This window comes from Sinocyclocheilus grahami, unplaced genomic scaffold (genome assembly GCF_001515645.1).
Source record: "Sinocyclocheilus grahami isolate Dianchi unplaced genomic scaffold, SAMN03320097.WGS_v1.1 scaffold538.1, whole genome shotgun sequence".
Classification (NCBI taxonomy): Eukaryota; Metazoa; Chordata; class Actinopteri; order Cypriniformes; family Cyprinidae; genus Sinocyclocheilus; species Sinocyclocheilus grahami.
This window is the reverse complement of record NW_015505717.1, coordinates 407455-432839: the sequence shown is the minus strand read 5'-3', so window position 1 is coordinate 432839 and position 25385 is coordinate 407455. Positions and strand designations below refer to the sequence as shown.

The window sequence follows — 25385 nt, the reverse complement described above, 5'->3', positions numbered from 1 at the left end:
GATGCAGTACTGGTTTAGTCCACAGCAGAGCATCTGTTTGTCTGTTCTTCTCTATTTGAGAACAGTAACTCCCATAATGTGTTTTTTCAGGTTCATAGTTGGAGGTATTCCAGTGATGATGGGATGAGACCATGATTAGAGATGTGCAAAATTACATCTTTTCATAATCGACTAGTCAGAAGCCCTGTATAATTAGGCTGGTTTATGGTCATGACCACCACAGACTTATCAGACATTTTTGTAAAATTAGCCCATTATTTACTCACCCTCAAGCCATCCTAGGCGTATATGACTTCCTTCTTTCAGATGAATCCAATCAGAGTTGTTTAAAAAATTGTCTTTGATCTTCCAAGCTGTTTAATGGCAGTCAGCGGGTGTTGCAGTTCATCAGTCCAAAAGAAATTAAATAAAGCGCCATCCATCCATAATAAAAAGTGCCTCACACGGCTCCGGGGGGTGAACAAAGGCCTCCTGTAGTGAATCGATGCGTTTTTGTAAGAAAAATATCCATATTCAAAAAGTAATAATCAGTTTAATCTAGCTTGCGCTCACAGCTGTACATGGAAGCAGCTCCGGGAGGATGACGTAAGAGTTGTGCATGCGCCGGTGAGTCTTGTGAAAACCAACGTTTGTTTACAGGAGCAAAGGAAAACCAGTCTCCTCTTGGCTTATATCGAAATCCTCCGACATTCTTCTTTACAAATCCTCATTTTGTACTTCTAATTTGTGACCATTGTTTTGTTTTGATCTCTCCCCTGCGCTTTCGCGTTCGTTCGTTTTTTGTTTTTTTATTCCTGCTCTGTCATTGTCTGTCAAATCTTATGGTCTTTAGAAAGCAAAATTAACAGTAATAAAATTTTAAAAAATAATTAAACACATTTAACACTTTATGGTAGTATTTTGACTTTTTTTAAAAACCAAAAGATGTATTTTCGGCTGACCCCCAAGCACCCCTTTGTGACCTATTTAATCTGCTAATTGGTGATGGATGACCAGTTGATCATCCTGTCCCGTCCAAAGCCACAATGCATTTACAAATGTTATTTTTGAAATCGCTGCTATATGAAGCAACCCTTATGTAGAGTTTATGTAGAATGGGTCATAGTGGGCAAATTATGTAAACACTGTGGATGCGCAACTAAATACGCTACTTTGTCTTCTGTCAAATTTGAGTTTTGCAAGTGTACTTATCACTCACGTTCTCGTGTAATTACCATTCATAAAGTGCACCCAGCTTCACTCCTGTGGCTTGATAAGGACACTAATGATTTGGGACTTCACAGATCCTTTTTTGTTCAAGAGTGGCAATAAATCACATGTTAATTACACAGGATCTAATGCGTTTCATGAAATTTACAATATTCCACTGGATGAGAGATATTAAAGCTCTTAATTAGCTGCCGTCCAGAAGCACCAGTGTGGCATTATCTGGAAAGCTCCATCAAGCCTAACGTGCTCTCCCAAGGTGACCAGGAAGTACCTATAATAGTAGGGTCTTGGGAAAAGTGGCATCGGAAGAGGATGGCAGCCTACCGTGATTTATCCAAAAGCCATAATGACATCATTCTCACTGCATGAGAAACATAAATTTGGCCCATCTCTAATGGAGGTCCCGGGCTTCTCTGTCAGCCAGAGGTCTCTCGCTTTCTCTGTCTTTCTCGCTTATGAGATTTCATGCTGCGCCTTTGGCAGGGCGACTCAGGTTTTCCCAGGAGAGAATGAGCTGACAGGTGAGAAGATTTATTACTTCTTCCACACGTCAACGCATTTATCGCCCATCCTTCAATCTCAGGCACAAAATACCCATTTAAGATTTTACAGATGTCCTTTGCTATATAACAACACACCCTTCTTTTTTGTTTACAAACCTGCCACAAGATCAGCAGGTCTGTTCCCATTGCGGAAGCGGGTTGCGTTGAGATATCATCATATGCCATCATGCTATCGTAAAGAGACGTGTACACTTCATCCGTGAGTGATGAGAGTCATCTGTCAGGACAGATGTTCCTGTTCTGTCCATCATAGGAACACTGTGCCATGCAGCTTTGGCGATCCCACAACAATGAACGCAGCAGCTGCCATGGAAGCTCAGAGCAACTTTTGTAAAAGCATTTTTGTGGCCTGAATCAAGGAAGTCTGTAATAATTGGAGAGAGCTAACATAAGCATTCACATTCATCTCAGGAGCCTTGATCATCATTGGCCATTGGATTTCATTGGCAGAAAGAACTTTTAATGGATACTCTGTTTAGTGACTGATTAGAAATGTGTCTTTTTAATCATGTATAATAGTATATAAACAAATCTACAAATTGTGAAAGTTTTCTTAACAGTAACTTTGCACACAGATAGCTGATTAGCTTGTTAGCTTAGCCAATATCTTACCCAAATAAACATTTTTGTATGTGCAGCCATGTTGTTTTAAAACAATCAGCTGACCTGTAAATGTCGTGTGATTAATAATCCATTGCAAAGTAGTCGGATGTTTGAATTGCAAAAATTTAGTCTCTCTCTATTGTGACTTGTATATATGAGTGAAACGGCATCTCGAATGAGAAAAAAATGTAGAGCTGAACTTAATTTTGTCTGTCAGGAATTCTTTGGATCATTGACGTTTACTAATTGTTGTGTTCTTATGTGATCATCAGGTGTTGGATGGGACGGATTATAGGAATAAATATTGTTGTTTTTTGATTTCATGGTGACTTTTAAATAACGTTTCTTGCTCTTACAGGAAATCAGAGGAGGAGGTGGACATGGACAAAGTGACAGCTGCCATGGTGTTGACCAGCCTGTCCACTAGTCCTCTGGTGCGGAGTCCTCCTGTAAAAGTTAGTGGTAAGTAACTTTAGATCACAACCACACCGTGATCTCAGCCTTCATGAAGTATTTTTCACACTGTTTGCTTTGAGCTGCAGAAACGGCTTGCTCTTCACTCAGCTATTTCCTGTTTTCACTGTCACATGTGCATGAAAAACTGTCACATGAGACAGCCGTGCACTAGTTCAGCTGTCATGAGACTGGCTTTTGCTGTCTTGTTTTAAAGCTGTCTTCTACTAATAACTTAAAGGGGCCATATTCTATACTTCTGTAGCATTTTATTCCCTGAAGTACTTTTTAATGTTTGGTCTTGCACCAAGAGTCATATTTTAGTTTAAACAGCCATTTATACCTTCTCTCTGACCTCCCACACTGTTTTTAATTCTGTACCTTTAAGACTTCTATATTTATGACTTTGTTTGCCATTGATTGTACTATTTTGTTCTTGCCATGTGCTGACATGCCATAAAAAATTAAAGCCTTTGTGTAAATGACCTCTGTTATGATTGGCTAACCATTTTGCATATGATATGTAAGGATGGGTGCAAAAGTATTGTGTTATTTTACCTCACAATACTTTTATTTCCATATTAGTTTTAGTAATTTTAGTACTTAAAGGGGTCATATGATGCGATTTCAAAGCTCTTGGTGCATAAAGAAGGTCTGTAAAGTTGCAAAGACTAAAGTCTCAAATCCAAAGAGATATTCTTTATAAAAGTTCAGAGTCAGCCACACCTACCTAAAACGGCTCGTTCTAACACGCCCCCAACTATCTACCTCACTATGTGGGAAGATTTGCATAACGCCGCCCAAATGTTCACGCAAAGAAAGAAGGCGTAACTTTTATTCTCACTGTAGTATTGTTGATGCTGCAGCCATGTTGTGAAGACGCCGTGTGCTTCGTTGTGAAAGCGAAGCTACTTTGTTTGGTCTTCCAAATGAGGACGATATCCACTTCGTCATGCCTAGAGCTGATCTGTGCTGGTCGCTGAGGGAATACATCAACTTTCACCGTGAACAAAGCCTGGGGTCCAGCCTGGGGTCCGTCACATGTGGTTGCCGCTCATTCGTCACATCCGCCGGCCGCGCCGTTCTTGACTCCGCCGCCTCAGCTCACGCTAGCCCAGCCTCAGCGCACCGGCCTCAGCGCACACTAAGCCGGGGCTTCGGCTCACGCTAGCCCAGCCTCAGCGCACGCTAAGCCGGGGCTTCCCCTCACACTAGGCCGCTGTGTTGTTTGTTGTGAAAGCGAAACTACTTTGTTTGATCTTCCAAAAGAGGACACGACTACAAATCAGTGGTTAAGTTGTATTTACCACACTGTTCCAGAACAGTTTAACCCAAATATCCAGATGTGTGCAGCACATTTTATGGAGGACTGTTTACTGATCCTGGGAGAGTAACATTAGACTACAAGCTGGCTGTTCTGTCTCGCGTAAGTACGTTTTCATTTAAAGGATTTGCCACTGATGATTCAAATGCGAGTTTTGGGCAGTGTAGAGTAGCACTTGTTGTTTGTCACTTCTCCGATCACAAATGCAGACAGAGTTTTATGTTTACGCGGCGCGATGCAATGCAACGCGTAAAAAGACCGTATAAGTCATTATAATCAGTAATTATGTCCCCACTGGATGCAACAAATGCCTCGTTTGTAATGGGTTTTAATGTTGTCTCGTCGCTCCGGCCAGACACGGCATCAACAGTATGGTGAGGGGCATAACATTTCCGTCACATGCTTGAGGTATTCGGGCAATCACAATGCACTGGATAGCTGACCAATCACAGCACACCTTGCTTTTCAGACTGAAACAATAATGTACAGTATGTGGAAAATAATGTGTTTTTGAACTTTAAACCACATAAACACATTTCATTAAACCAAATACACAAAATAATGTTCTTTTTAGCAGCATCATATGACCCCTTTAAAGTTGTTTTTTTCTGTTTGTTGCAAAGGCAACATTTCTTAATTTTTGTTTAAGTATTCTAAGTTTAAATGTATATATTTATATTTTATTTCAGATTTCTATCAAATTTTTATTTAATAGTTTGTTTTAGTTGACAATAACAATACTGATCTGAATGATTTGAGTAAGAACATCCCTTCCAAGTTAATAAATAGGTGTTGATATAAAAACATGGCTGGTCATTTGCTAACGTGCTCAATTCTGTGATGACAATCATGTTTCACATCATGCGGCCCCTTTAAGACCTTGATGAGGATGTGTTACAACTTTTGAAGGGCTTTAATGGAGTACTATAATTGTGGCTTTTATGTAATATGATTAGGACTTTAACTTTCTGTTATTACAGTGTGTTACAGCACCACTGCACATTGAGAGTTTCATAAACTAACATGACATTTATGTCTTTTTACTCCTCATTACACTTAATTGAAAGTTTAGTGTACTATAAAGAAGTATATATGTCGGGATGATGGTAATTACTGCACTTAATGTGTCTTTATGCTTTCACCGTGTCCCATTCTCTCCATACAGAGGGTCTAAATGGCTCTTGGAAGGACGGAGGATTTACTCCATCTAGCTACAGCAGCAGTGGATATTGGAGTTGGAGTGCACCCAGTGACCAGTCCAACCCGTCCACGCCGTCCCCACCCCTGTCTGCTGACAGCTTCAAACCCTTTCGAATGCGCAGCCTCAGCGGCCCACCAGACGACAACATCGATGAGCATGATGGGAACAGCTTGCTGTTCGACGAACCCATCCCCCGCAAACGCAAGGTGAGCTGCTGTAATCTCACCTTCACTTATGGAGATTTGATCAGGCGTAACTTAGTTAATCGTTACTATAAGAATAATGGATAAAGGAGGATAATAAATTTATAACAAGCGGCACAAAAATCCGCAGCCACTTCCTGGCAGGGTTTGTGATCCTTGAAGTGAAATTTAAATGCAATTTGTGAGACAGACTCGTTTGTGAGTGCTGAATTCTAGAGGTTGATTTGCATATGCATCGGTAATAAAAATAGCTTTTGCAAATATTGAATATTTGTAAAAATAAGTACTAGATTATAAGAGAATAAGTTACAGATTTTTTTTTATTTCATTGGTGGTATAAATCGTGTTTTGGTTGCAACTATAACCTAGAATTCCATACATTTTGTACTCCTTTAGAATAAGGACATTTTTCGATATATTCAGTATATTCATTTTAAAATTATTGGCTGATTCAAATCAGGCCAATCTGAAATTGGGTTTTTAAACTCGGCTTATGAAATGTATGGCAGCTGTGTATGCATGTATTTTTTTAAGTGTGCTAAAGTTAATGTATGTGATTCAAGTGATTTGATTAATTCCAATTTATTTCTAATATAAATTATATACAGAATCTTCGGGACCCAAACTATGCATTTCAATTGCTATTTATTTTTACAGATATGATACAGCAACCTTCCAACCCTAATCGAAGAACTGTGCATTTTATCTGTGTATTTCAATGCAGTAGAAGAAATATGCAGTTTGAGAGCTGAAACATGATTAGATTATTTTAATTGATTGGCAGCCCTAGTAATTTGTATTTTATTCCTGAATGTGACATGACTATTTCCTGAATTTAGAGGAAGATGTGCAAAAGTTATTTATATGTGGTCTTATATTAGCCTCTTATATTAGATTATCTGAGAAGTTGTGGGCACATATTTCTTCACTTTTAATAACATACTGTCCTCTCTAGGATGTGGCTCATTTGGAGGTGCCATTACCAGACATGATGATGCTGTGTAGAGAGGCAATTTACTTGTCTTTACGAAGATAAGTTACCAGTGCACTAGGCTTCTCACAGGCACCAATCTACTTTATCTTCCAGTTTGTCAGGCTCATGTCAGGTGCATCTCAGATTCTGTCAGTCTTCCCTCATTTGTGGGAATGAATAGACCTCCTTAATCTCTGTTATTGTCTCTCCAGCTTAGGATTCCAGGACAACAGCAGTGCCAGTGTTTGTCAGTGCCCTGTTTTCATTATCACTACTATTATGTACAGTATGCATTTCATGGACATATTATACAGAAATAATTAAGCAACTTGTCAGCATATTATTACTAATACTTTAGTTGCATATCTCGGTTTTTCTTCTGAAAATATGAACATGTAATCAAATTTACAGCCCTTACAAAACATACTGTGACAGTACCATGGTGTAATCATGATTATAATATTATTAGATGGTGAAATGGTACTTTGGTAGTATGATATTCACACAGAAATACCCTGATGCTTCTGTGGTATTAACTACAAAGCCATGGTATTACCATTAAAAACTCTGGTAGTTCATTGTATACTGACTATTTACCATATTCATGTACCATAGTACTTACATCCTGTACAAAAAGTACAAAGGAAGTGCCATTCCTTTTAGAATAATTTCTAGGAATTGCTGTGGAATCATTAGCTGCATCCCAACCCATCAATCAGTCATATCTCAGTGTCTTTCCTGGCAGCGTCTTCTAAAGTGCCATTCCTAAAAGAAGAAAAATGGCAAAGCTTTCTGCTTTGACCTTCAGCTGCCTTCTAGAGAGTTGACTTCAACACGAGGACACCAGCCAGTTTGAACTGTGTTATTAATTAGTAGCTGGTTTATAGCACTGGGAATTGCGGTGCTGTTGTCATCCAGGGACATGACGAACTGATTAAGCGGGAAGGAGCTGCTTTGTTTGCCAGACCAACACAATGGCTATCTAGTGAAAATTAAATTAGCGTCATGACAATGGTAAACAAACTACCGCATGCCACTGGCATAATAGCATATGTTGAGAGATCGAAGTATTAAGACTTTCATCTTCACTTATGCTCACTTGTGCTTTCAACCCGAGTGCAGTTTTGACACGGGAGCAGCAGCTTTCAAATAACAATTGTGTAATTAGTGCAGACACATCGTGTGAAAGATGACATGAGCTTTGAAAGACTGTGCTATAGTGTCATTCTCAATGCTGACCAATTACCAGCCTCAGAATAAAGCAAGAGAGACGTCTAAAGGTGGGTTTCCTGCTGAGGCTCTGGGCTCCGCTCGCACCCCTTGCATCCCTCCATGTCAGTCCTTTGTGAGCGTCTGAATGCTGGGTACAAGAGGTTGGCCGATTGATGTGGATTAGTGTACTCACTGTGCACCTGTGTCCCTGACAGAACTCCATGAAAGTGATGTTCAAGTGTCTGTGGAAGAACTGTGGGAAGGTCTTGAGCACAGCCGCCGGGATCCAGAGGCATATTCGCACCGTCCATCTGGGGTAAGGCACCTGTGGTATCATTAAAAAATGTTATTCACTAACCACCCACAATACATTTTAACCAGGCATTAATGTAATCTAATGCACTGCGCCATATTTAAATAAAGTCATAGTCATTATTTTCAGTAGAAATACGCCTCCTTTTTATGTCAGTTAGGCTTATTATAGATTGTGCCTTATTTGCCTTGTGCATTAGGGAAAATGAAGTGTGGAATTTGTGCTCTGCATTTAACCCATCGAAGTGCACAAATACAATGAACACACACCCGGAGCAGTGGGCAGCCATATTGCTGCAGCGCCCGGGGAGCAGTTGGGGTTTCGGTGCCTTGCTCAAGAGTCTCAACTCAGTCGTGGTATTGAGGGTGGAAGAGAGCGCTGGTCATTCACTCCCCCCACCGACAATTCCTGCTGGACCTGAGACTCAAACCCGCAACCCTCGGTTTACAAGTCTGAATCTCTAACCATTAGGCCACGACTGACACTAGGGCTTCCCGTCGGGGGTCTTCCGCGTGACAGGCAGAGATACTGTCCACTATACTAACGAGGAGTTGGTTAAGGCAAATACAAACTGTTAAGGAGAGCGGTGTTTGTTACACTACTGTTCAAATGTTTGGGGTCAGTATTTTTTTTCAGCAAAGACGCATTACATTGATCAAAAATATCAGAGACATTAATAATTAACAAAAAAAAAAGTTTTATTATATTAAATAAATGCTTTTCTATTCATCAAAGAATTCTGAAAAAAAGTATTGTGGTTTCCACAAAAATATGAAGCAGCACAACTGTTTTCAATAATATAAAATATTTCTTGAGCACCAAATCAGCATATTAGAATGATTTCTGAAGGATTATGTGACACTGAAGACTGTAGCAATGATGCTGAAAATTCAGATTTGCATCACAGGAATAAATTGCATTTTAATGTATTATATGTATTATAATAGAAAAGAGTTAATACATTTTAAATTGTAATAATATTTCACAATATTGCACAATTGGTGGCTGACTAAATACTTTTTTGCCCCACTGTATATGTACAATTAAATCCATAAAGTGTGGGAAAATTGTTAAATTCTGGCATATTTTTATAATGTTCAGTGCATTTCCTTTGTATCCGCACTGATAATTTTATAGTCCTGCTTGCACTACAAAATAAACCCAGTACATCAGCATGTACATACAAAGAAAGACTTCTTTAAGATTTACATTTATTACTAAAAAAAACTTTTCCAAAGTATGTTTCACATCAGACAGAAACCCATTCACATTTTTATGGTGTTCCACCATCTCTTGGCTGACATCCATCACAGTGAACTCTGGATAGCCTATAGTGAGATATAAGAGACTGCAGCCTGCTCCTGATTCAATGTCAGAACATGAGACTAATTCCAGCAGGATTATCACCACGCTTACACTATTACTGCTGGCCACAAAGTAATGACTGCAAAGGCCAGATGATTGTGAAGGAAGGTTTATGGTTTTTTCGGTTGAAGTCTAATTAAACCGCACAAGTGTCAGTACTGCTGGAAGATACGGGAGGATTTCTAAGAAGATTTCATCTTTCAGAAATATGGTTCAGCAGAAGGACATGAGAAACAAACAGTTATGCATTATGTAACTGTTGAAACATTCAACATATCAAGTATTGGTACAACACCATACCTTATGCTTCATCATACCCTACTGCTACACTATACCACACTACACTAATATACTATACTATACTGTAATAGAATACTACACTGTCATTAATAAGTTTGAGGTCAGTTAATACTTTTGTTCAATAAAAGTGAATGTAAAGACATTTAATGTTACAAAAGATTTCCATTTCAAACAAATGCTCTTCTTTTGAACTTTCAATTCATCAAAGAATACTTAGAAATGTATCACGGTTTAAAAATATTGAAGGGGTGGTTCAGTGTTTTTTTTCTAGGCTTGATTGTGTTTATGGGGTGCAGTCTAACGTGTTAATGCTTAGTTTTTTTAAAAACGCATTATTTTTCACATAATTTACCTTTATTCTATACCGCTCTGTCCCTTCTCTGAGAAACGGGCTGATCTTTTCCTTCTTTTATGAAGCCCCTCCCTCAGAAATAGGCGATGAGCTCTGATTGGTTAGCTAGCCCAATGTGTTGTGATTGGCTAAACCGCCTCTAGTGCGCGTCTAAACATCCCGCCCTTCACCTCAGCGGCATGTGCTCCGGTTGTATTGAGAATGAGAGAGAGAGATGCAGAGCAGGGGGACACGAGGAACAGTATTAAGTACCGCTGCTTTAGAACATTGATTTTGAATCTTGTGAATCCATTAGAATCTTTAGAAGACAGTATCACGATTCATAATGAATAGATTTTTACGTGCAGCTCTAGTTTTCTCTTCCTCTTCTCTAAAGCAGCGCAGCATGGCCTCGCCCCCTTTGCTGCCTTTTCCCGAGGGCAGGGTTTATCTGGGCTTGTGACGTCACGAACCTGGGAAGTAACTTGTTGTAGTCCCTACCAGCCATTTTTGTAGGCATTAAACTGCCAGAATTTTAAAAGACTATATCTCCGTTTGCATTGAACTTTCAGCTTCGTAACTTTGCAGATATTGTTTATGCTCAAACAGCAACATTACACACTAACTAACGTTAAAAAAATGAAATCGCAATGAACCACCCCTTTAAACACCACAGCTGTTTTAAACATTGATAATAATAATAAATGTTTCTTGATCAGCAAATCAGCATCATAGAATGATTTCTGAAGGATCATGTGACACTGAAAATTGGTGTAATGATGCTGAAAATTCAGCTTTGCCATCAAAGAAATGTTACATTTTACAATATATTTAAATGGAAAACAATATTACTGTTTTTACTGTATATTTTACTGTCATAGACTATATTACACTGTACCATTCAACACTCAACCATTCAACTTTACCATTCTATACTCCACTACACTATGTAATGTAACATACTATATTACACTGTACAACACTGCGCAATAAAATACCATGCCATATTATGCTATACTGTAGGACCATTAAGTTACCATAAATGTTGTTTAGTATGGTATGTGAAGTATAATATTGTACAAAATTTTACTATGGTAGTGTCAAAATTGAGGACTATGATATGTCCTGTGACAGGCAGGCAGGGATCATTAAAATCAATATGAAATCAGTCAAAATGAATTTTAAGTCATTTTTCTCAATTTTGTGTTGAAATACTGTGATTTGCCTTTATGACTTTACAGTATGTAAAGTATAGTGCTGTATTATTATAGTGCAGAACTTTAAATAAGTTATGTTAGTGGTGCACATTAAATGAAAGCAAATCACAGTGTCAATATTAAAATGTTTCAATGGTTTGTCTCTTTTCAGGAGGAACTGTGACTCAGAGTGCAGTGATGGAGAGGAGGATTTCTACTACACTGAGATTAAGCTGAACACAGACTCGGTGGCGGACGGTTTGAGCAGTCTGTCTCCTGTGTCCCCGTCTGTGCTGTCCCCCCCGCCAGGTTTGGACCAGAGACAGCCAGATGGCACTAACGGAGCAAAGAGCGAGAACAGTACCACCACCCCTCTTAGCCGTTCTGCTCCCAGCGCACTCTACCTAGTGCACACAGATCACGCCTACCAGGTACAGCCCATCCAATCACGATGAGCTACGCACATTTACATAACATTACATCACTCGAGAGAGAGTCACTCTGATGCTCTCAGAACACAACCACTAGACAAATACAGTATGGATATGACCTAGTATTTGTATGCAATTACAGAAAGCAAGCAGAACATTTAATATCAGATAGCCCTCTCAATATGAAGACAGGTGAAGCTGTGAATAAAGATGCCCTTCGATCACAATATAGAGCATGAAAAGGTCACACTTGAGGAGAATTATGAGAAATCACATGTTCCTTTTAATGGGATCATATATACTACCATTCAAAAGTTTGGGGTTGGTAGGATTTTTTAACAGGTTTGGACCAGAGACAGCCAGATGGCACTAACGGAGCAAAGAGCGAGAACAGTACCACCACCCCTCTTAGCCGTTCTGCTCCCAGCGCACTCTACCTAGTGCACACAGATCACGCCTACCAGGTACAGCCCATCCAATCACGATGAGCTACGCACATTTACATAACATTACATCACTCGAGAGAGAGTCACTCTGATGCTCTCAGAACACAACCACTAGACAAATACAGTATGGATATGACCTAGTATTTGTATGCAATTACAGAAAGCAAGCAGAACATTTAATATCAGATAGCCCTCTCAATATGAAGACAGGTGAAGCTGTGAATAAAGATGCCCCTCGATCACAATATAGAGCATGAAAAGGTCACACTTGAGGAGAATTATGAGAAATCACATGTTCCTTTTAATGGGATCATATATACTACCATTCAAAAGTTTGGGGTTGGTAGGATTTTTTTAATGTTTTTGAAATAAGTGTCTTATGCTTACCAAGGCTGCATTTATTTGATCAAAAATACAGCAGAAACAGTCAAATTGTGAAATATTCCAATTAAAAAAAGTTTTCAATTTTAATATATTTTTAAATGCAATTTATTCCTGTGACGCAACTGACAAACTGAATTTTCAGCATCATTACTTCAGTCTTCAGTGTCACATGACCCTTCAGAAATAATTCTAATGTGCTGATTTGCTGCTCAAGAAACATTTCTTCTTATTAGTAATGTTTAAAACAGTTGTTGCTTAATTTCTGTGGAAACCATGACACATTTTTTTTCTTAATTCTTTGATGAACAGCAATTATTTGAAATAGAAATCTTTTGTACCATTATGAATGTCTTTACTGTTATATTTGATAAATTTAATGCATCCTTGATAAATAATTGAACAGTTGTGTACGACTTTTAAGACCTGTAAAAATAAAAGTAATACCATATATTAGGGCTGGGTTTTGACACAAAGTTTGCAATTCGATTCCCAATATCGATTTTTTTTGGATAAATATCAGGTACAGTACATGCCAAATTTTCTTGAGGAAAACAAATCTCTCAACTAATGCTGTAAAATATTCATGAGAGTCAGTTGGTTAAAATTGACTGATTTGTAGGCTAATATACAACTGCTAAAATTACACTTAATGAAGTTTTGTAAATAATAGTTACAATTACATAATACTTCCACTTCAATAATTTTTTTTTTTTTTTTAAATATAAACATTTAAATGTTGGCTGTCATAAAAACTTGATGAATTTATTCAAACATAAATTAAACATTGAAGTCGTCAAATTTATAATGAATATGTTATATGGTGCATATTTAGCAAAATGCCCCTCTCTACAGTTTATTTTTCTGTTTACTAATGAGTGTATGGTCACTACATATATTTTTTTTCTGAGGTAAATGTGACGTTACGTGACACATTGTTTACAAGACATTACATAGACGTCTTTGCGCGGCTGAAACACTGATTGAGTGATTACATGAGACAGGATACGGATTGAAAAGTTGCACCCTTTATTTTAACTTACCTTCGGATATGTAGTCATGTTTATTTTGTGCTGTAACTGGTATTAATGTGGAGGAGATGATTAGTTGATTAGCTGGAGATGATTAGCCACGTCTGTTGAACTGAGGCGCTACAGCGATCTGTCACTCCACATTAAACAGCCCCAAAACGGCATTTATTGTTTGAATACTGCAATACAATGGATAGAATTTGAAATCTGAGACTTTGTTTCATAATAAAAGTACCAAAGCACTATGCTTATTGAGATATATTGGATGGGAAGTGCCCTTCAGTGTTCCGTCCATTAACTGAAAACAAGCTAGACTAATCGATTCTTGGGATTTAAGAATCGATATCGTTCCGTAAAAATGAGAATCGATTAAAATCGAGATATCAATATTTTTTACCCAGCCCTACCATATATACAGTTCAGTTACAGGTTTTCACACAAGAAAAAAAGTTTTCAGTACACATTTTGGCCTTTAAACCATTTTTAAGGAATGGTACGAGTCAAAAGTATCAATTAGCCTATTACATTAATTTAAACAATTGTTACCAATCAATTATTATATGAATTTAATAACATATAAATATATATTGATTTCTTAATTGTTTAGATTTTTAAAATGCATTAGCATTAGCTTCTTGTCGATCAGCCGGTTCACATTTACAGTGTTTGCAGCAATGTTCTGCACAAAAACAGCAGAAGGGCTTATTGAAAATGCAGATTCATCCTCTGCCAGCAGGAGGCGCTTTTGGAGTGGCAGAATGTAGCAGTTTCCCCGGTAATGACAGAACAGCGCAGCACCTGACTCTGAAACGTGCAGCGCTCATATTTATTCAATTAAATCACAGCCTTTTGAAGTTTAATCTTCACATTAAACTATATTGCAATTCTTGTCTTTCTGTCCCCAAATGTAAGCCCTCTTGAAATAATAATTAAGGCTTTGTTGTACCATTTAAGACTTTTATGGCCTTAAATTTGATTTAACTGAATTTAAGATGTTGGTGGGATCAAATTGCATGATATTAGGAGAGTTCAGCTGGACAGGAAGAAAATCACAGTGTCTTTCAGTCATTTTTTGAGTCTTCGTGCGCCAATTATTATTTGTTGCGTAGTGAATGGAATGTACAAGTAAGTAATTAGGCTGTATTTAATAAATCATGATGACTCACGAGTTCAGTATTTGCGCTAAATCTGAGCAGATTTGGCTTACATTAACTTACCAACAATTTAATGAGTGAAGAAAAGTAACCCGCCAAATTGGCTAGTGATTTGACAACGTCACCCGCCATAGCTGATTTTGACCCGCATTTTGCGGGTGTTAATTTCAATCCCTGAATATAATATAATATGATATAATAAAGGAAAGCCCATTTTTTAAATATTAGATGCTGTCAAAATGGTTATTATATACATGCAGCCCAATCATAATCGCGGGCCCATAGAGACTACAGTATATCAGTGTGACTGTCACTCCACAGGCCACAGCCCCTGTCACCATCCCCTCCACCAGCTCCACTGGCTTCACCCCCTCCAGCAGCAGTTTCAGTATCTCCTGGCAGTCCCCACCTGTCACTTTTACTGGCACCTCTGTGAGTACACACACAAACACGCACACACTCACACGCTCCTGTGCCCATCACACACATGCACACACTGAACTCCAGTGTGCCTTGCATTAGGCTGTCCCTTTATACACACACACACAATAGAGTCCTGATTGTGTCTCATAATTGCCTCCTGATCTACCATAGTTTGGCCTCTCATTTGATGACAGTGATGTCAGGTAAATCAAATGTTCAAACACAACTGTGAGATGCGAGTCAGTCTTGACAAACACAAATCTCAACACTGATACATAACCGAATGCACAAACGCTCACAAAACAGGCTAAACAGTGCTCAGTGTCTCTATAAATTGTGCTTTGAGATTTTTATGACAGGAAATGGATGAATGATGTCTTTGGCCTTGTGTGAGGGATGTTAACTCTCTCTCTGTCTGACTGCAGGCCTCTCCCACTCACAGCCGGACGCAGGGCTTTGGGGAGCAGCGCTCTCAAACCATTGCAGTGCTCTCGTCTCCCCCCAGAGCCGCAGGCTCATTCAGGTACAGTCTTAACTACACTTCCTTTCAGTCTGAAATTAAGAGTTTTACACCTCAAGGAATGAACATAGTACTTTAAAATGGCTCTGTAAAATGGTTAGACTTGACGAATGCTGGAGGTGTGGCTCAATTAAAGGACATTCTTAAAATTTTTATGGGCATCCAGATGTAAGAATCTATTTGCACATCATAAACCCTTTTTTATGTAGTGTGGTAAAGTACAATTATCAATAAGTTCTGGTCTCTGCTTACTTGGTATGATGCCAGAAGCATGTGAAAAGTCCGTAAACCCAGTGGTGGTTGTGTTAATAGGCAGTATGATCATACTCGGATACTGGAATGTACCATATTGGTTATCCACTATTATATAATTTTTTTAACTTATCGCAATTGGTTGATATTGTATATTTAATTATGAATGCTCATTTCTCTATTTTTACATTTAGATTATAGTGTACACAATGTACACTCACATGAAATAATTCCAGTCATATCAGAGACCTCAAAAAATCTCTATTATTCCCCTATTATCATGATTTTGAGATCACATTATCCATGTCTTACTTGAAAATCACAAGCTTCAAATGAACTTGCCTTGAGCTCCAGATGTGGCACAGTAAGATCCAGCAACAACTAATTATTCAACCAAATTGTTATTATGGAAGTACTTTTTTTTTTTTTAATAATGTTTGCTTTTATATGTTGAACATTTTTTGTAAAACCGTTTTTGTGTTTTTTTTCATGTGCTGCGCAGTAGGAAGTCACGAGGCGAGGGAAAGAAGTGTCGTAAGGTGTACGGCATGGAAAACAGAGACATGTGGTGCACGGCCTGCCGCTGGAAGAAAGCCTGCCAGAGATTTGTTGACTGAAACAGCTGTGACGGCTTAAACACAAAAACAGGGTGGGCTTCCTTTGCATGCATAGCATAATGAAATACATCCCTTCTCTTTGTTGCTGACCACAGCCCCACCCTGCTTCACCTTAAACCCACGTGGACTTCGAGGGTCAAACCCTTATGCATTCCCTCCAAAACCAATGGATGCACTCCCAATCTTTGCAGATTTCCATCTCTTCCCTCTGAGGAGAGTTGCTTTACACTGCAAAAAATAAAACAAAAGACTTGTGATCCATCTTTTTGTTTGTGTTCAGTATACTGCTTTTTTTTCAGTTCCTAAAGGACCAGCCAGGGCAAGACCAGCCTCTGCCCTTGCTCTTTTTAAAAGAGAAGAAAGCTCTCTTTCAGACTTTGTAAATGCTATAAAACACAACTGGAGAAAGTGTTTCTTTTTCCATGGGCACTTTTTTGCATTTCTCCTGCCCATTTTATTAAAGGTTAAGGGTTGGACAGCCAGAAAACCCTGTCTTCTCAAGAATGTACCACCACAGGGGTTTGTTTTAGGATGTTGACTGGACGGCTCTCCTGAATGGAAATTCATTAATGCGATTCAACAGATCTTGCATGTAAAAGGTCTCCAGGGCCTTGCATTTTCCGTATGACTGGAGGCAAGCTGTTTGTGAAAGCACAGCTATGCTGAAGCCACACACCAGCACCCAAGGGCTCTAGCACTCCAATTCTACTCCAATGTTTATTGAAACTTTTTGTGATCTCATGCCAGAGATGAAAATTAGTTTTAATAATTAAAAACAGCATATTTTGGCCCCTCTGCTGATGTGAGGAACATCTCGGAGGCTGCTGCTTGTCTCTCCATTCCCTTCCTGGTGCTATTTTAGACCAAAGGGTCTGAGAGATCTCACAGGCATTTTACGTAAGAGGGCAAGCTGATGTCTACAGTTGTTTACACTAAGTATATACTTGGGGAAACTCCTTCCATCACATTTCCTACAAATGAGACCTTTAGGAATGAGTTTTGGGAATATATTTCTAAATGGTACCTAAAAGTTACTTAAAAATGTGCTCTTGCCTCGGATAAGCTGTTAAGTGAAGTTAAGATCACGGTGCATTTGGTTTCTAATGATGTTTCACACACCTGTCACCATGGTGCTTATGTATTGGGTGCATTACTCTTGTTCATTAGGGGTGCTAGTTTACTTGTGCACAGCCCTTTGTTTAGTTGTACAATGTGAAATTTAACAGACACAGTGCATATCAAGCTGCAACATGAGCATGTCATCTTTTCACTATTTACTTTCTTTATCGCCAAATTTGTTCACCGGTTAAACAGTATAATGTACCTACAATACCTATATAAGCTACCTGGTATACAGTATTTAGGACTAGTGCTGCTCATGAAAGCTATCTTGGTCCACGTCTCATAGTAACGCAGTACTAAGCTTTCATTGTTCAGATTCAGTAGGACGCTAAAGTGTTAGCTGTCTTTAGCCTAAGTAGTCTTCTCTGGTTATGTGTAAACATACCGTATAGGTAATTAACAATAACTAATAATACTATTATATTACTCAAAATGTGTAACTGTTTTGATCCATATTCTAAGCTACTTTAACAACACCGTTGTACAGATCCTAGGGAACATATTAAGATGCTTCCTGTTCTGAACTTTCACCAGGTCCAGAGTTTAACATGCTAGTTTAGCCGATTTAAAAGACAGCGCCATGTTTTTTCCCACACACTGATGTGAGGAAAATCCGAAAGTGCGATGTTAATCAGATACACAGTTGTCTTTGGTTGGTATTAGTGTTGGATCTGTGCAGATGTTTAGAGTGGGTGTGCATATCCCATGTCAGACTGACCCAATCTGATTGTCTTTGCGTAGACTGAATAGTTTGTCTGCCAGATGGCAGATGGGCCACTCGGTAGTCTACTTACATAAGTTGTGTGTTTGTGTTGAGCCACAAGCAGCAAGAATGAGTAGAGGCCGTTGATGGGACTGAGTCTGTGCGCAAAAAAAAAAGTCTGTAGTCGAGACGAACATTCCAGACTGCACATTTAAATCTTTTTGTTATGAAACCGCATCATCAGGATGGAACTAACTCTCTCTTAGAGGGCTTATAATCACTGCTGACATTTGACAGTATTGGCATTTTGCAATGCATACTACCGATAAAATAGCTGCCGGGTTCCCATGGTACATGATCAGGTCATGTCTATCCTAGGCGGAAAGGGGCCCTGAGAGATTTTGTTTTTGTTTTCCGTGGAGGGGGCCAGTCCCTCGGACCGCTTTCAGGAATGTATTTGTATGAGGATATGTAGGAGTCTGACTGTGCCTTGGTGAGGTCTGAGATTGTGCGTGGAGATGCACAGAAAAGCAAAGGAATGTTTCTGGTGTTGGCTTGTCTGAGTTCAACATTTCGTCTGGATTTAAACGTGTGGGAGTGGAGGACCCTTTTTTACTGATTTGAGGACTAGCTCTTGCTTTTTTTTCTGCTCAAAGAGCCTTTTGATGAATTTGAAGCTTGGGGGTGGGGGGGGGTGTCTTTTCCCAGTTGTGCTTTGTAAACGATTTTTAGCTACAATATCGTAGTTGTTTTTGTCTTCTTGTTTTCATCTCCAGTTTTGGAAATGCAGCGGGAAACGTTTAATCAACATTTCAAACAGGGGTTTGTTGAATACGGCTGTGTTTTAAGGACTGGGGAGTGTTTTTCTTACAAGATGCTTATACAGTGAGATCATCCATTATTGTCAGAGACTAAAACTCCAGCCTAACAGACAGGACCATGCACAGAAGATCTTAGCATTATGAATCGCAAGCTTGGTTGGATCCAGATATCGATTTATGCTTTCCATCATGTCTCTCAAAGTAGGGCTGCATGATTTGGGGAAAAAGGTTTTCTGTGCTTGTTTGTCATTGAGAAGCTGCATATTGACTTCACAAATGCATGTTATAAGTGACTCAAACTTAGAGTAGATGCAGAGATGTTTATGTGAAGCAGCATTTACTGCATACCGAACTGCACAGAGACACTGAAAACACCAGATCATGAGCTGCTCATGTGTAAACAAACACAGTGGCACGCTTCACTCTGAAACACACATTTCATATATTTATTTAATTCACAGCCTTTGTGATTTAGTTATTGTATTATGCCATCTTGCGATTTTGGTTTTATTTTGATTAATCATGCAGCCCTATCGCAAAGGATCTCAAAGAGAATAAGCAGGACGTAATTTGACACCTTTCAGTCTCAAACCTTGCTGTTGTCAGCAAAAAAAAAAAAAAACATTTTAAACAAGTTGCTTTACATCTTGAAAATAAGATGCCAAAAGACACCATAGGAATGTAGGCTCAGCGCTCTGAATGGATTATCTCACTGCTGACCTTTGTCAATCAAGAACCATGTTAACCTCAAAGAACTCAAAGACTGTCGCACTGGATTTTTACACTTTTTCAAGTATTTGCTGATCTAACTGTATTTTTTAATACTGCATGTGCATGCTGAAGAATAGAAACAAAAAAATATGATCTGAATTTATGAATGTGTTGTTTGTGATGTTTTATCTGTAAAAACAGGCACAGGGCAGGCAGGCTGCTGTTACTATAGGAATGACTTGCAAAATCCAATTCTTCTGAAAATGTATTTTCATCATGTGACTTCAGCATCTTTTCATAGTCGCCCAATTTCATGCTATGTTCTGAAACAAAGCGCCCCCCCCCCCCAAAAAAAAACTATTATGAATAATGGGGCCTTAAACAAAAACGTTGAGAACCACTGCTATAAGCTGTTCTGTATGGAAAAAGCAGCATGAACCTTCTTCAAAACATTTATTTTTTTGTGTTCCAGGTCAAATCTGTTTAGACTCTTTTTTTTTTTTGGGTGAACTATCACTTTAAGAGTCTGATTGGCTGAAGCGCTGCTAGAAACTGCCACATTCTGCAGTCATTCCACTGGGTCTGGGCCGAAAGCCAAATGTGTGTGGCTTCTTCTTAGACCTGTTCTATACTTAGCAGCATGTGCTCATATCTAGTGATTTTATAGTCCATTGAGGAGGGGGACTGCCATAAAATCAAACAGATGCTGATGATAAAACAACCAGCTTCTGACCATCGTAGCACAGGTGATAATAACAAACGCCTGACGGATACTACATAAGCACTTCGAAATTATCTAAAAGAGAGGATCAATTCACCTCAAAGACCAAATGTAGTCAGCCCAAACTGTGCTTTTTGTTTTTAGTTCACACATGTCTGTCCCATTGTCTGATCTTTTGACATTCCTGATTTTATAAGTATTGTTTGATGTTAAGAACGGGCATCTGATGCCCTGTGCACATGATGGAAGTCTACTGTGTAAAGAGAAAAAGGGAAAACTCAGGATGTCTTCATCTTTCCATGCCGCTGCTAGCAGAAAAAAAAATAATAATAATGCAGCAGTCGAGTTGTAAAGCCATAAAGGAAAAGAGGTGTTTGGGTGACCCATGCCATTTACCAAAATTATTTTGACCAGTAAGCAATGTCTAGACTATATTAAAAAACTGTGTATTATTCATTATTGCACACTGACTATGTATATTGAAGCTGTTCATTGAAGAAGGTAGTTGATGTCTCTATGCCAATGTGAGGGATAAAGTCATTGATGGGGGGGGGGGGACATATTTTAATGTACAAGCAATAGCTATGAATGTAGCTAAGAAATAAATGGATGGTATATTTATATGCTTATAAATGAAAATATTCTGAAGAGGGACACCCTTGAAATTGGCAGGTTTTCAAAAAGTGAATTGTAACTTGATTGTTCCATATTATGCATATAACGTTGTGACATTAACACTAACGAACTGAGGATTAGGCCTACAATTGAAATTATGAAAGGTTCACAATCAAGAAACCTAAAGATTTTTTTTTTTTTTTCAAATTAGACATCACAGCAAATAACAAATAAGCTGTATAAATGTCACAACGTAAAATTAAGGCACAATAATGTGTACAACTAAAGTTTTATTAATCCACCACTAAGATGCGTTCACATTTGTAAAACCGGCTGAATTGTTGCGGGCAAAGTAGGTCCGTTGTCAAAAGTGCCGTTAACTCAGAGGTCCAAACTAAGCAGCATTATGGGTAAACGTGGCAGATTTCAGTGTTAACAGTGCAACAAACTCAAATCTGATGTCAAATCCGTTAGAGGAAATTTTTCACCTTCACACAAAATTCCTAAACGCTTGGGTTGCTATTGAAATGCCTGCATTTTGCCCCCGGAATTTCACTGTACTAAGCTAAATGTGACCGCACATGTAAGGGCCATTCACGCTTAAGTGGTTGTGGCGTTCAAGAACCTGAGAAAAGAAAAGCCCAGCAAATGTTAAAAGAACGCAGCGTCAGTGTAGCTAATTTTTCCCTTGGAATATGATTCAAAATGGCGTCGCGACTACATCCGTTATTTTCTACTCCTCGGCGCCGCGTCCCGCATTCCGTGTGAACGGTAAAGTGATGTAGATGTCCCCTGACACACACTGACCTGTATCTGAGGCGATGAGATAAACGAGCGGCCCCTGGCAACATTAATAACAGTTCATCCTGGGTTTAACACAGACGCCAGGTCGAGCTGAGTGCGTCGCAGAGACGTTTCCCGCCGTTAGGTTCGTTCCCGCGGGGCTTCAGCCTCTCACGGGCTCTCGCGAGATTTTCATCTAAACCCATCATAATGCAGAGCAGAAAGATCCGCGGCGCAGGGTTCAGAGGGTGTTCTGAAGGCTGTTAGCCGGCAACATTTCAATCTAATGGAATGAATACAAATGTAGCCCTATTGTTAAACGGTGTGAAGTATCAGCAGAAACGAGGGCCTTAATTAGAGGATATTTTTAAGGCTTAGTGCCACTATATTTTGTCGTTGTGAGTGTCTGTGTTCACCCAATTATGCAACTGTATGCGTTAGTGCACAGGTTCACGCGGCAACACCTGACAAACATAACTCCTAATAGACGGAAAGAAGTCATTTTTTGACACTTCTCGCATTTACGCACTAGTCTGGATATATGACCATAGAGGGAGCTGATGATATTTCAGTGTCTGGACTTGATCAAATATCGCAATATATTAACTGGAAGCACTTGCTTTATGTACAATGTCTTATAATGTTTATCTAATTGCACCGTTTTCTTTCTTTTCCCGAAGTTCAATAGATTTGAATCTCCCTTCCTTCAGAGGGCGAACACTCTTGGTGACTGTTATTATTACCCGTCTCACTTGCTGGCTGTACTAGTTTGTACTCTGAGCTGTGTGTAAATAGAAACTGCCATTGTACTTGTGCTACGGTGATAATGTCCTGGTGCTCGTTGGTGCCGCTGTTGTTGTTTTCTTTGGTGTTAAGACCTTTCCACGGTGCCTGTGTTCATATGAGCTCCTGGTTAATGGTCATGGAAAAAATAAAACGATTTTTTTCGGCAGCTGTTTACTATACAATATCTGGTGTGTGTTTATTAATCCAATTAAAACATGGCGTAATGTGTTTATTCCAGAAACTGGGCTTGATTATAATTGAATTGTTGAGAGCTAATTAACAGCCTTATTAGGTCAGACTGTTTAGAAACACAGAAAAGAAAAGCACACACAGCGTTCAAGTTTGAGTGTTTGCAGACCCTATGGTAGACTAATTAAAATAGCCTTTAGGATATTATGTATAAGTCTAACGACTGGGGAACGGTTTGAGCTAATAATAGATTTCCATACGTTTAATAAAAACATTTGTTTACCCCACATTCTGTAAAAATGCTAAAAACTTCAATTTAGCATGTTAGTGGACTACAAGAACACGTCCTGTTGAATGCATTCCTTGGCTTGAAAACATTCTAGAGCCACTTTACATTATTGTCATATCTGAATATATAATGTCTTAATTTTCTTCATCAGGTCTGTTTTCTCAGCCAATCATTTTATAACGACTCATTTACATCAACCATAATTCAATAACACATATTGACAGCCCTAATAATTATTTCGTTAAATTAAGTCATTTTTCTCCTACATCAAACCATTACATTGACGTATAAAAGTCACCTTGAGAAAGTAAACGTTAGTGTGCCATCTAGTGTTCTGTCGCTGTTATACAGCTGCACTGACTTGCTGCAACATTTCAAAAAATGACTTCTGGACAAAAACAGCGCGTAATGTGATTTATTAGGCATCAGACATACAAAGGAATGAATGTTTCAAAAAAAATATATATATATTTTTTTACTCAAAGTAGTTCTAGTGTTTCAGGATGCGAATTATAAATGAACATAACAGCAGATTCAACTACCACAACTGTAACCCAAGACAAAAGCCTATTGGAGACATTCACTATAAAGCAACATTCATATTCAAAAGATGATGTGAGGAAAGATGAAACGAGCACCACCTGAGCTGCAGTATGACTTCAGTGAGGCAGAAGCGGGATAAATTACTTTTTTTTTTTGCTCCCACTGGGGATTTCCACCCTCCACTTATTGTCAACACAAAACACACATAAAACATTGTTTTAAACAGAAAACTCTTAACAATACTCAATATTTTCCACATTAGTATTATTTTGGATATCAACACTAGATCTAGAGTAATAGATCAAACATACTGAATCTAAACCTCTGTAAACGTTTTTATTCCTATTCTATATGAATATTTCTTGCAGCAGCATAGCAGAAAAGCACACTTAAATTACGAGCCAATAATTAAATATTACCATATGAGAACACATCTGCCCGTTAAGTACCATCTAAATATGCACAAGCAGAAACCCCTGCACTCCAAAGCCTTTAGCAACCACTACCATATCATAAATGTTACATTTCATCTACAGTTCAGAAACTCTGCTAATAATATCAATAAAAATATACTTTTTTAATTTTGCAGTCTTGAAGATGCCACAACAGCAGGTACTACACTGTAAGCGGCTCCATGAACTACACAAACAATACTAGATTTAGTAATTATAAGTGTAAATATTATGGAGTTGCACTGGATCTGCTTTTCAGCTGTGTTCGACAGTTTAAAACAACAGGGAAGAAGTGTAATCTAGGAGACTATGACATCTATCCTTCTCATAGTATGTCCTGTTTTCTGAAAGAAAAGAAAAAACTACACTAGCAGTGGTCAAATTACAAAGCCATCAGAAACATCCTTAAAGTGAGATTACACCTCCCCAGTTTTAACAACAGAAGGCACTGGGATCTCAGTGGTGCGACTATACTAACGGCATAAAAACAAAGAGAAATAAAGTCACAAAGCACATTGTTAACTCAAGTCTGCTCATTTTTTGACACAAACTCTCTAAAGCTAAACCAAGAATCCAAAATATAGAAAAAGAGTAATGAGATAGTGTAACATCACTACTGTTTGATCATATTTGGTATTAATGCTAATAATACAATCAATAAACTTTCTATGCAAAAATCTTTTAGTTCAAAGTACACACTTGGAGACAGAAAACAGAGTTTTTGGCATTCGTTTTAAAAACGGAAAATGAACTACACGGAGAAATTTGGTTAATTTGGCTGGCAATTTTAAGTAGCTAGATGTGCTACAGAGAATGTACACAAACAAGAAGTCAAATTCAATTACATATTTAAACTTCATATAATGACTTAAGGATTATATTCTTCAAAAGTGTAAAAATAAATGTTTAGGGACTTCTAAAGGACAGCCTGAGCCTCTCAAGAGGCTAAAACAACACCGACCTGAAGCTAGGGGTCGAAGGTCAATGCTCTAGTGTAGTGTAATGCTCTGACAGTGCACGAGTGAACATACATCTCACATTCTGACACATCTACTCCAGTGTTGGACTACCATATCCCGTCTGGAGATGACCCAGACTTCAGTGGACAAATATGGCCACAAAACAAAGCTCACTGTGACTATGTAGAAG

The 25385-nt window shown here is 38.6% G+C and overlaps 1 protein-coding gene across 3 annotated transcripts in view; it reads left to right on the top strand.

Moving 5' to 3' along the window:
- The window catches only part of LOC107555575 (zinc finger protein 704), a 58763-nt gene extending 41689 nt beyond the window's left edge, over positions 1–17074 (top strand). The window contains exons 3-10 of one of the 3 annotated variants that reach the window (XM_016238420.1): positions 2734–2837; positions 5318–5559; positions 7957–8057; positions 11419–11555; positions 12020–12141; positions 15011–15121; positions 15538–15635; positions 16390–17074. In XM_016238420.1, coding sequence (XP_016093906.1) covers positions 2734–2837; positions 5318–5559; positions 7957–8057; positions 11419–11555; positions 12020–12141; positions 15011–15121; positions 15538–15635; positions 16390–16501 — 1027 coding nt within the window. In that variant the 3' untranslated portion in view covers positions 16502–17074. Of the gene's footprint in view, positions 1–2733; positions 2838–5317; positions 5560–7956; positions 8058–11418; positions 11556–12019; positions 12142–15010; positions 15122–15537; positions 15636–16386 lie in introns of all 3 variants that reach the window. The other 2 variants (XM_016238419.1, XM_016238421.1) reach the window with 2 other exon arrangements.
- The last annotated feature ends 8311 nt before the right edge of the window (positions 17075–25385 follow it).